At 39.8% G+C, this 13303-nt stretch overlaps 1 protein-coding gene across 1 annotated transcript; it reads left to right on the forward strand.

The window, feature by feature from the left end:
* Window positions 1-6213: 6213 nt before the first annotated feature.
* Window positions 6214-9779, forward strand: LOC110867088 (receptor-like protein 6). The gene is made up of 2 exons (XM_022116227.2): window positions 6214-9325; window positions 9394-9779. The coding sequence occupies exon 1, from the start codon at window positions 6229-6231 to the stop codon at window positions 9307-9309; it is 3081 nt and encodes a 1026-aa protein (XP_021971919.2). The 5' UTR covers window positions 6214-6228; the 3' UTR covers window positions 9310-9325; window positions 9394-9779.
* The last annotated feature ends 3524 nt before the right edge of the window (window positions 9780-13303 follow it).

Below are 13303 nucleotides of genomic sequence, written 5' to 3' on the forward strand. Positions count from 1 at the left end.
TCTACGACGTCAAATCTATTAGAGGAGGTTATGTTGCTTTTGCTGGAGATAAAGGTGGATATATTACGGGTGAAGGGATGATATCCAACGGGATTGTCAGCTTTGACAAGATCAACTTTGTGCAACAACTTGATCACAATCTTCTTAGTGTTTCTCAAATCTGTGACAAGCAGTTCTCAGTACACTTTGATGCTAATGGATGTTATGTGCTGAAGCCGGGCTTCAAAATTCCAAAAGAATGGATTCTCTTGTCAGCTCCAAGGATAAATGATTTGTACGTCCTTGATATGAGCCAAGCTATTACTACGTCTGCACAAGCAACTTGTTTCGTTTCCAAAGCCACGGAAAAAGACACTATCTCTTGGCACAGACGAATGGGTCACATTCACTTACGCAAAATGAATCACTTGGTTTCAAATGAATTGGTGAATGGTGTTCCTCTCAAAAATTTTCATCTTCAAGACGTCTGTGTTTCGTGCCAGAAAGGAAAGCAAACTAAGAAGAAGCACCCTACTAAGAAGATCAACACGGTGGCAGTTCCTCTTGAACGTTTGCACATGGATTTGTTCGGTCCTGTCAAGCACAAGAGTATTCAGGGTGATCAATACTGCCTCGTGATAACTTATGATTATTCAAGATTTTCTTGGGTGGCGTTCATGGCACACAAGAGTGAAACCTTTGGTATTATCAAAAAATTGATCACTCAGATTGAGAATTTGTATAAGTTAAAGGTTAGGCGGATACGTAGCGACAATGGTACTGAATTTAAAAATCGTGCCATGGCGGAGTTTTGCACTTCAAAGGGTATTCTTCATGAGTTTAGTGCAGCTTATACTCCTCAACAGAATGGCGTCGCTGAACGTAAGAACCGCACATTGATCGAGACTGCTAGGACAATGTTGGTAGAGTCGCAGTTGCCCATTCCATTCTGGACTGAAGCTGTGGCCTCTGCATGTTACACATTGAACCGAGTCCTTACAGTCAAAAGGCACAATAAGACCTGCTTTGAGCTTCTTCAAAAACGGAAACCAGATTTGTCTTATCTTGAACCGTTTGGAGCTCCATGCACAATCATCGATCCTAATGGAAAGTTTGGGGCAAAAGCAATTGATGGATACTTTCTTGGGTATGCCACCCCTAACTTACGAGTCTGGAATCTAGAAACTAAAAGGGTCGAGGAATGGTCTGAGGTCAAAGTACAAAGGCACACTTTGCCAGTCAAATGTCCTGGTCAGCCTTGGATGTTTGAGTACGATGACTTTTTCAATTCGATCAATGTTGAAGCCGTTGAAGAAAGTGCTGCGGCAAGGATGTTTTTCGAGAGTGACAATGCAACAGTTTCACCGGTGGTTCGTCCAATTCTTGTCAATCAAGAACCATCTTCGGTGAACAATAATACTCTCGACAATGAGGATTTTCACGATGCTGCTGAGTTGAACGAATCTTCAGAGGATGATGAATTTCTAGATGCAGATCAAGAAGCTCCAACAACAGCAGTTCATGGTACTTCAGAGGGTACTCCTCCAGTGGATACCCATAGAACAGCTGAGGCTACTGCATCATCCTCTTCGTCAATTCCGGGCATTGATCTAGTTGTTGATCTCAATCTCAACAACCTGGGTATAAATATTCCAGTTTCAGATAATCCAGAAACAAGGATTCATAATACCCATCCTCAACAAACATCATTGGAAATGTGCAAAGTGGCATTCAAACAAGAAACATGTTGCGAAACAACAACAATGCAGGCCTGTATGCAGCTATTCGAGAATCCGGGCAACAAGACGATTGGTCTTTCACGTGTTATGTCTCACAGGAAGAACCAAGAACTTGGAAAGAAGCTTTGAAAGATAACTCTTGGGTTGAAGCAATGCAGGAAGAACTGCAACAATTCCAGAAGCTGGGTGTCTGGAAACTCGTAGAGAAACCTGCTGGATACAAGAAGATTGGTACCCGTTGGGTTTTCAAATGCAAAAAGGATGACCGCGGAGTTGTTATCCGGAACAAAGCACGTTTAGTCGTTCAAGGTTTTCGTCAGATTGAAGGAATCGACTACAACGAAGTCTATGCACCTGTTGCACGTCTGGAAGCTATTCGGATCTTTCTGGCTTATGCCTCATTCAAAGGATTCAAGGTTTATCAGATGGACGTCAAAAGTGCATTTTTACGTGGTGTGGTTGAAGAAGAGGTGTACGTCGAACAGCCTCCAGGTTTCGAAGATCCTATCCATCCCGATCGGGTTTGGTTGCTCAACAAAGCTCTCTATGGTCTTCATCAAGCACCGCGAGCTTGGTATGCAACCTTATCACACTATCTGCTGGAGAACGGTTTTCGTAGAGGTCTTATCGACTGTACTCTTTTCATCAAAGAACAAGATGGAGATCTTCTTCTGGTACAGGTATACGTTGATGATATTATTTTTGGTTCTACTAATGATGTCTTGTGTAGGAATTTCGAGCGCATTATGCAGGATAAATTCGAGATGAGTGCTATGGGGGAAATGACTTTCTTTTTGGGCCTACAAGTGCAACAAACTGAGTCTGGGATATTCATCCATCAGACTAAATATGTTGGTGACATCTTGAACCGGTTCCAGATGTCTGATGCAATGCCCATTGGTACCCCATTGCCGACAAATCACGGAATTACTCCAGACTTGAAGGGTGAAGCTGTTAGTCCTTCATACTACCGCGCAATGATCGGATCTCTTATGTACCTCACAGCATCAAGGCCAGATATAATGTACCCAACGTGCCTGCTTGCCAGATATCAAGTCAACCCGAAGGCCTCACATCTTGCAGCTGTAAAAAGGATTTTTCGTTATTTGAAGGGTTGCCCTGACACCGGTCTATGGTACCCTAGGGATAATAACTTTGAACTGGTTGCATTCAGTGATTCTGATTTTGGCGGATGCAAAATCGACGGCAAATCCACAACGGCTGGGTGTCAGTTTTTAGGAAATCGCCTAGTCACATGGCAGTGCAAGAAGCAGACGTGCGTCGCTACATCAACATGCGAAGCTGAATACGTTGCTGCCTCAAGTTGTTGCTCCCAAGTTCTGTGGATCCAACAACAATTGCGGGACTACGGTTTTGAATTCCTAACTACTCCTATTTACGTCGATAATTCTGCTGCATTACAGATCACTAGAAATCCCGTGCAGCACTCAAAGACCAAACACATCGAAATCAAATATCACTTTATACGTGATTGCTTTGAGAAAAGGCTAATCGATGTTGTTAAGGTCCACACCGATGACCAACGTGCCGACCTTTTTACCAAAGCATTTGACAAATCAAGATTTGACTTTTTATTATTGGTAAACGACATTAAGGTCAAGCAAGAGTAAAACCAACATCGGAAAATCATTTTTGTAAATACCTCGTGCTTTTAAATTTGTCTTAGTTTATTGATTTTAGGGGGAGTAAATCCAAAAAAATCTGAAAATCCAAAAACATCGAAAAATTTCAAAAACACAAAAACAATAGAAAAACAAAAATGAGTTTCCTGGCGAGCAAAAGAGAAAATGATAGTACATCAGTGGTCTATCCAAACCTCTTTAAACCTTAAATGAAAAACGATAAACAGCTCTATATAAGATGTATCGGTAGGCTCACAATCATTTTAAAGTGTGCAGGGTGATATAAATCTTAATCGACTGAAGACCAGGTGGGAACCACTCATTGGCATATGGTCTTAGTACCGAAATTTCGTTTGATAGATTGCCGAGGTTCTGAGATATTCGGTCTTTATGCTGCTTATCATCTGGGTATCATGGTTGTATCTTTTACCGAAAAATAACGGGGACGCAAGTCTAGATCTTCCATGATACTATACATACGTGTACCTATCTCATACTGCATTCGACCTCAATAAGTGATAAACAATCACATGTCCAAACAAATAAGTGATAAAATATCACATTTATTCGGGAGTCAAGTTCGTCTCTCTGCTGTACGGAAGTACTGACCTGTTCACGGACTTGCTCCTGTGCCCTCATGCATATGAAAATCAAGTTCCTCATCAATAAGTGATTATATCACATAGGGCTTGTTTTCAATTCAAAATAAGTGAGAATCTCACATCATATACGGTCAAACAGATGATAATCGGTATACTCACCGGTAAGTTGAACCCTCGTGCATACCTTGATACGGGAATGTGTCGTGATGTGGATGAACACCGGTCGGTAAGTATAAATCATACCTTAACGTATCCCCTCGCCATGATTACATCTGATAAGTTGAGCTTAAGTGGACAAAAATACCGATAATTGTTATAGGATGCTTATCTTAATGTTAACTAATTGAACAACAAGAGCGTTTTGGCATGACCGTACACTGATATGATTCTCTTACCCTCGAAACTCGCAAAAAGAATGTCTGTATATATTTATTTACTGCTTTCAGTCTTTACATATCAAATATTCAAAATACCAAAAAGATTTTAGGCATGTTTTAATATAAACTTTATAAAAGCCAAAAAGATTTTATTTCTATTTTATTTTCGATCGTACGATGTTGGAGCTCGAGTCTTCGTTGCCTGAAACCTGAACAAAAACCGAATTGACTAAATCTTCATAAACGGTCGAAATTTGCAAGTTTTTGAAAGTTAAATCTGAAATTGATAAATTTATTAAACTTTCAAACTGTCGGACGGTGTTTGATTGTGACATGGTCATTCGTGTGTCACTTGTTTATGCTAACTATTCCAAGCAGTTGTTCTCATTACGCGTTTAGATTTCTTGCATGTGCAGATTCTAAAGGCTAGGAGAACATGGACAATGACAAGCTTTGGAATGAAGACACGACGTGAAGGCACTCAAAAGATGAAGATGATCGAGTTGCCGCTGACCATCTTCAACACCACAAGGATCTCACTTCATAAAGATCAAGTATTTCACGAGCATAACTCAAAGGGGAGCTTATGTTAAGGGGGAGTTTGTCAACACACTTCCTACATGATACGGGTAGTTTGTTGATACACTCTCTACTTTCAAGACGTGAAGACTTTAAAGATCCTCCGACATTGAAGACTTGAAAGGACATCAGAGTCTTGAAGACATGAAGATTAATGATGATCAAGATCGAGACAAATCTGCACCCATCGAAGATCGAGACAAAGCTACAGCCAAGGGGGAGTTTGTTGGTGCACTTGTGTCTGTACTTTGTCTGTATTCGGTCACGATGTAAAACGTTGTCCTTGTTAGTCATGTAAGTTTGACCAAGTCAACCATCCTCCGGTTTGACTTGGACAAACAGTTAGTATATGGTTGTACAATGTCTGTGTCGAAGGTTGGACCATCGAAGGATTGCTTCTATCCTTCGATGACTTCGAAAGATATGCTTCGATGGATGATTGATTGATGGACCTCGATAGATCATCCTTCGAGGTCCTTGTTAATCCTTCGAAAGCAGTCTGATCGAAAGATGATCTTTCGATCAGTCATCCCGATCCTTCGACCAGACTTGCTGTGTTTGGGTATAAATACCCATGCAATGTGTTCACTTGTAAGACAGATGCACACAGACAGACCCGAGAGATAGAGAGCATTCTGCTGTGAACACACACACACACTTAGAGAGTTTGCAAAACTGATTTGTAAACATTGTGCTTGTAACCGAAACCTTTCATTCGCATTAATACAAGTGGTGTTAATCGGTAAACTTTGTGTGTCTTGTGTTTGTGCTTGTTTCATCCCGGTTTGCTCACTAGCTTGGATTCCGCACTTGCTAGTGGGTTAGTATAGCAAGGTTAAGGTTGAACCTCATCCTCCGAGAGGGACCTACAATTATTATTATTATTATTATTATTATTATTATTATTATTATTATTATTATTATTATTATTATTATTATTATTATTATTATTATTATTATTATTATTATTGTGTCTGGAAGAACTGAACTTGAAAAGATATTACTAAAAAAACTTCGTGGATGTATTATTTTCTCACTAATGGTTGACCTATATGTAGATAAGGACACCCACAAAAAAACAAGGAAAAAAACAAATCAGTGGCCTGCAGAAGGATTTGAAATCTCGGTCAACTTTGTTAAAGAGACTTTGTCAATGTTTGTGTTTCTTGCAAATCAATTTAGAGATTGGAATTTTACACAAGAAGACAGAATACTAAACCTTTATAAAAGCTAGCTTTACCCCACCATCACCACGACATCAAGACTTATGTGCTATGTGAATGTGTCAAGAGTCAACCCCATTGATGCTATGTGCACCAGATTTATGTTTATAGTAACAAATCTGTTCTGCCCTTCTGTAGTAAACATCATGACAAGTTCAACCTCCTCTCTACTAATTTTTCTTCATATTCTCTTGAACCCTTACTTCTACTTAAGCGCTTATTCTTCTTCCTTTCCGGCTGATACTATTGCCTGTCATCCTCAACAGCGCCTTGCGTTGCTTCATTTTAAACAAGAGTTTACCATCTCAAATGATATTTACAATGATATGCAGTGCAAGATGCAATTTGGTTCCACTTCTGCGAAGACGATGAATTGGAATGCAAGTATAGATTGCTGCAGGTGGGACGGAGTCACTTGTGACCAGTTGACTGGTGACATCGTTGGTCTTGACCTCGGGTGTAGCAAGCTTCAAGGTACCATTGATTCGAACAGCAGTCTCTTCCTCATTCCACGACTCAGAAGTCTTAATCTCGCTTACAACGATTTAGGTTCTTCTCAAATTCCACCGGAAATTAGCAGGTTTGCAAGTAGTTTGACTCACCTTAACCTCTCTAGTTCTTCATTTTCGGGCCACGTACCCTCAGAAATATTACATCTATCAAAACTTGTTTCTCTTGATCTTTCTTATAATCATTTTGATTCCATACACCCTCAGTTTCTCAGTAAACTCTTCAAAAACGTTACTCGGCTGAGAGAACTTTCCCTCAAGTATGTTAACGTCTCTTCAACATTACCATCTAACCTGTCTTCCTCTTTAACTTCTCTAGACCTTTCCGGAACTCGGTTACTTGGGGATTTACCTGATTACATCTTCAACCTACCAAACTTACAAAATCTCGCTTTATCGTTAAACATAGCACTCACTGGTTCATTACCAAAAGTTAACAGAAGCCGAAACGTTCCTCTTAGGTTGTTAGATCTCTCACAAACAGGTATCACAGGGGATATACCAGCTTCGATTGCGAATCTCTGGTCTTTGGAAAGCTTGAATCTCTATGATTGTAAACTGTCAGGGTTCCTTCCTAGTTTCGTTGGAAACCTTTCTCACCTTGTCACTTTGGACCTCAAGTCTACTAATGTTGGAGGGATCATCCCGTCATCTATTACGTCCCTAACACAGCTTGTCAAACTTGATTTATCGGATAATTCTTTTACGGGTCTTCCTGCTTCTAACAACATAACTGGACTTCAAAGGCTTGTCCATCTAGACCTATCTCGTAACTTGCTCGAAGGGGTGATTCCGTCTTGGGTTTCTTTACTCACCTCATTAGAAGATATTCGCTTAACAACCAATATGTTAAGTGGGGTAATACCATCTGGGTTGTTCAAGCTTTCTTCATTGGAGGTACTTGATTTGAGTTACAACAAGCTTCAAGGGACAATACCATCGGTATTTGCACTTCCGTCATTGCGTGAGTTAATGCTTGATGATAATCAACTTGTTGGGCAACTGAATCTTCTTGATGAAGACCTCGTCCCACCACGATCGTTTCTACAACTCGTCAACATCACTTACCTTACCCTCGCAAATAACAATTTCTCAGGTGTTTGGGATTTAGATATATTGTTATCTAGCCTCACAAACCTTCAAGGACTCGATCTGTCGTACAGTGGTTTGTCAGTTGTAACCGCTAATGCTAATCTTTCTGTCAACCCTGAATTTTATGCACTGAAATTGGCTTCTTGTAAGCTAAATGTTTTCCCAGAGTTCTTAAGATCAGCGACTAAGCTCAGTGATCTAGATCTATCCCATAACGACATTCACGGTCAACTACCTAGTTGGACAGGAAAGATGTGGATGGATTCACTATCCATTTTTGATCTCTCACATAACTTCATAACGGGCCTCTACCATCTTCCTTGGAATTACTTATTGCATTTAAAACTCGAGTCTAACTTAATTAGGGGACCATTCCCTTTGTCAATTTGCAAGATGAGCTTCATTCAGATCGTAGATCTCTCCAATAACCACTTTAATGGAACAATTCCAAATTGCTTTGGATACATCAACGAAAATCTTGTAATGATCGATCTGGGGAACAATTCTTTTCACGGCACCTTTCCAGTGATAAGCGGCTGTGAACGATTAGGTGAGCTTAATTTGAACAGGAATCTAGTTCATGGAAAGCTGCCAAGATCTTTAGCCAAATGTGCGGCTCTAGAAGTGCTTGATGTTGGAAATAACCAATTCAATGATGTGTTCCCTAATTGGTTAGCAACTCTTCCAATATTAAAGGTACTTGTCCTTAGATCCAACAGTTTCCATGGATCTATCACAAACGCCGAAAAAACTGATTTTCAATTCTCAAATCTTCGAATACTGGACCTTTCTCAGAATAAGTTTTCCGGCACTCTTCAATCAAATTTTTTTAGGAATCTAAAAGCCATGATGAATGTAAGTGACGAGAAAACCGAAGAGAACTATTCAAAAAGTCCTATCGGTTGGAACATCTATTACCACACTACTGTGGTTATAAAAGGGATGTCGTATGAACTTGTGAGAATCTTGACTACTCTCACAACCATTGATCTATCAGACAACATATTTGAAGGAGGTGTTCCAGATGTCATCGGAAGCTTAAAGTCCTTGAAAGTACTCAATTTGTTGCACAACAGCCTCACAAGTCATATTCCTTATGCGCTGGGAAATCTTTCAAAGATCGAATCATTAGATTTGTCATGGAACCAACTTGTGGGAGAGATTCCTCAACAACTGACTGCCTTAACTTTCCTCGCAGTCCTAAATCTCTCTCAAAATCATCTTGAAGGGCGCATTCCTCGGGAGAGACAATTTAACACATTCGAGGATAACTCGTATTTGGGGAATCCAGAGCTATGTGGATTCCCTTTACCGAAAGAATGTGAAAAAAACCATGGAACAGATCAAAGTTCAATTCAGACAGAAGATAGCCAAGATACAGAGAGCGGATTTACGTGGCAAGCGGTCGTGTTAGGATATGGAACCGGAACTTTACTTGGATTGGTAATGGGATATCTGATGTTGTCGACAGGAAGACCAAAGTGGTTCAATAGAATTGCCGATGCAGCAGAGCATATAGTCCACACAAGGCAAAACAAGAGAAGATCTGTATGTATTGCGAAATGAATTCAGTTTCTGAAAGGTATGTTGCTTCACATGTTTTCCTATTTCATCAAGTTATGCAAATGTTTCAAAATTTTTCTGATGCAGGTAAAGAAGTTTTCAGTGACTTGGATGTCTTGAATAATGCAAATTCTAGATTTGCATCCCATGCTCCTTGAGAGTTGTGTTATATTCGAGTTTGGTTTATATTTCTCTCTTTTTTTTACGAACTATTAGCGAAAATAACTAAGTCTATGTAGATGGCATTGTAAAAAAGTTCTTACCTTCTGAGCTTTGTATATCCGCGTCTGTTGTAAGATGAATATGTGGTTAGGAATTCCTACTTGCTCACTGGTATGATCATCAATGGTTCTTTGACTATTATGGAATGCTTACAAGATCATCTCATCTTCACATCAATGTACATTCCAAGTATTTATGAAGTTAGTGTTGATAAAAAATATCTCATTCTCAAAAGTTAATATCTATGGGAACTTTGGAAATAAATAGTTGAGTAAACTGCCATTTTGGTCCCCGTGGTTTGGGCACTTTTGCCATTTTAGTCCAAATCTCAAACTTTTTAAATCTGGGTCCCTGTGGTTTCACTTTTATTGTCATTTTAGACCAAAAGTTAAATTTGGCCAGATTCCCCACTAAAATCCTGATATTTTGTCTTTATCCTCAGGGGTATTTTAGTCATTATAGATTTATTATAACTCAATATTGATTAAAAATAATAAAACCTAAAAATCTATTTAAAAGCACTCATCTATTCAAAAACCCCACCATTCCAAACCCTAATCAGCCACCTCCATCACCAAAACCCTCGCAACTCCACCAATGGCCACCGTAACCACCCATCTGAACATTGCCGGACCACCAATCTTCATCGACAATAACAAATAAAAACTAGCACCATCTTTTGCTATTGAATGCAGATGATTTTCAATATCAAAATATAAAGAATAACCATCTGAAAATTGTCGGACCACCACAATCACCACTTGCCACTGTCACCTGTAGCAGCTACCACCGCCTGCCGCCGAATGTCACAACCACCACCACAAAACTTAGCGAAGCAAAGGGATACCGCCACCACTATCACCGCCACACCTGCAAACTAAACCACCACCTAAAATCGAAACACCTACAAATCAAACCACCACTCGCAAATCGCGTGGTGACGATGGGGGTTTAGTATTCGAAGAAAAAGGGGCGGCGACTAGAGTTTATGTTTTGAGCTCGGATCTGAGTGGTCTAATGAGAACGGCTAGGGTTTAGATATGGGGACGGTGATAGTGCTGATAAGCTGATTTTGCCCAATTTTTTGTGGTGGCTGGCTGATGCCGGTGGGTTTATATTGTTTATACGGTGGTTTCTAGTGGTCCAGAGGTGATGGTTGTGGTGGGTGGTGTCTACAAGTGGTGGTTAGTGGGGTAGTGGGTGGTGTTAGCTGGTGGTGGTTAGTGGGGTGGTGTCAGCAGGTGGTGGATAGCGGTGGTCGGTAGGTGATGGTGGTGGTGATGCCGGATGATGGTGGTGTCTGGTTATGGAGCATGTGGAGAGAGAATAGAGTGTATAGGGTCAAAATTGGTCAGTAGGTGATGGTGGTGGTGATGCCGGGTTGCTTAACGTGGTGTCTGGCGGCTGAGCAGGAGAAGTAGGGTTTGGGATTTGGGGGAAGATGAAAAAGGTTCTGGTAGTGATGTTGAAGAACCTTGAACATCAGAATGAAGTAGCTTAGTGCCATTTATATATATATGACCGTTAAAATGAAAACCACCTTCAGTTATAAGAACCACGAGAACAATTTTCTAGCCATTAGATCAAAAAGATTGATGGACAAGATTAAAAGTCTTTAAAATTAATATTAAATAGATTTTGACTTATTATGTCTTTAATATTTTAATCCAAAGGGGTATATAAGTAAAATTGCTTTTTTTTGCCTTTTTATATATATTATTTTTAATTGTCTTTTTTTTTCCTATTCATTAATTACCTTTTGTCTTAAATTTATTTTTTATTAAGAAAACAAATTTTTTGTTAAATAATTTTTTGAAAATCAGATTTTTATGATAATTTTTTTAAGATTTGTTTAAAAAAAACGTTTTGAAGAGCCGTTTTTTACGCCCGGTTTTTACGTTAACGTTATTTACGTTTTATGCGCCGGTTTTTTACGTTAATGTTTTTTTACATTTTACGCGCCGGTTTTTTACGTTAAAGTTTTTTTTACGTTTTACGCGCCCGGTTTTTTTTACGTTTTACGCGTCGGGTTTTTACGTTAACTTTTTAACGCCGTTTTTACGTTAACGTTATTTACGTTTTACGCGCCGGTTTTTTACGTTAACGTTTTTTTACGTTTTACGCGCCGGTTTTTACGTTAACGTTTTTTTACGTTTTACGCGCCGGTTTTTTACGTTAACATTTTTTACGTTTTACGCGCCGTTTTTACGTTTTACGCGCCCTTTTTTTACGTTTTACGCGCCGTTTTTTTACGTTAACATTTTTTGCGTTTTACGCGCCGGTTTTTTACGTTTTACGCGCTGTTTTTTTACTTTTTATGCGCCGTGTTTTTACGTTAACATTTTTTACGTTTTACGCGCCGGTTTTTTACGTTTTACGCGCCGGTTTTTACGTTTTACGCGCCGGTTTTTTACGTTAACTTTTTTTTTACAAAAACGTTTTTACACAAAACCGAAAGCACCCAGAAAATCGCACACTCGGGGAGGTGTCTCAGATAGTTTGCTATCATCAACGACGCCTCAAAAAAAACCCAACAAACAAAAATAAAAAAGAACGAGTAGATTCTTGAAAAAAAAAACGAAGTTTCGGCTCAGATTTTACGATAATCAGAGGCTGCAAAAGTGGGGTTGCAGGTTCAAAAACCTACCCTCCACCATCCTTGCGGCGCCGTCGTCAGTTTTTTTTTTTTTTTTTTTTTTTTTTTGCATCATCACCGCCGATTCAAAAAGGCACCAGATTCAACCGATTTAAACATTCAAAAGGAACATGAACAGCATTCAAACCCAGAAGGAACCATTCAAACCCAGATTCAACAGAATCAAAAAGGTCCAAAAAACAGAACATCATTCAAACCCAGATTCAACATGAACATCATTCAAAACCAGATTCAACATGAACATCATTCAAACACAGATTCAACATGAACATCATTCAAAAACAGAACATCATTCAAACCCAGATTCAACAGAATCAAAAAGTTCCCAAAAACATCATTCAAACCCAGATTCAACATGAACATCATTCAAACCCAGATTCAAACCCAGATTCACCCATCGTTCACCCGCCCACCAACAGAATAAAAAATTCCCAAAACCAACATAATCGGAATCAAAGAAACCCCAAACCCAATCAACCCCCAACAACACAAGAAAGTTTGACCCAGTAGCCACCACTCCCAAAAAAACCTCTTCCTTCACCCCCCAAAACCGGCACCACCTCTAGCCATCACTCAATCACCGGCACCACCTCTAGCCACCACTCAAACTCCGGCACCCCCGACGTCGATGGCACCACCGGCACCACCAACATCACCGGCACCACCGACATCATCATCGCCATTAATCTCTCAGATGAAGAACAAGGCTCATGTGTGGGTTTCCACATGATCATCGCCATTAAATCTCTCAGATGAAGAACAACCAGAAGAACTGGTCTTTGAAAACAAGAAAAAAACACACATTACGACTACCTGGCTAGCGCTGGACGGTGGCGGAGGAGACGGCGGCGTCGACCAAGGTTTAATCTCCGATAAACGAGGGCAGAGATGAAGGGAGGCAGGAAAGAGGGAGCAGGGATGTTTGCTTTTGATAGAGATGATGAAGAATTACTTCATCAAAATCTTCAATCGTTGAGGGATGAAAGTTTCAAATAAGAAAGATGAGTGAGAGAATCTTCATCAGGGATATGGATGAAGATTGAAATGTGAATAAGGAGAGAGAGACAAAAGATGGCATTTAATATAATCTAACAATTAAAAAAGGTGGGTGGTATTTAA

The sequence above is a fragment of the Helianthus annuus genome, chromosome 7 (assembly GCF_002127325.2).
Source record: "Helianthus annuus cultivar XRQ/B chromosome 7, HanXRQr2.0-SUNRISE, whole genome shotgun sequence".
Taxonomy (NCBI): Eukaryota; Viridiplantae; Streptophyta; class Magnoliopsida; order Asterales; family Asteraceae; genus Helianthus; species Helianthus annuus.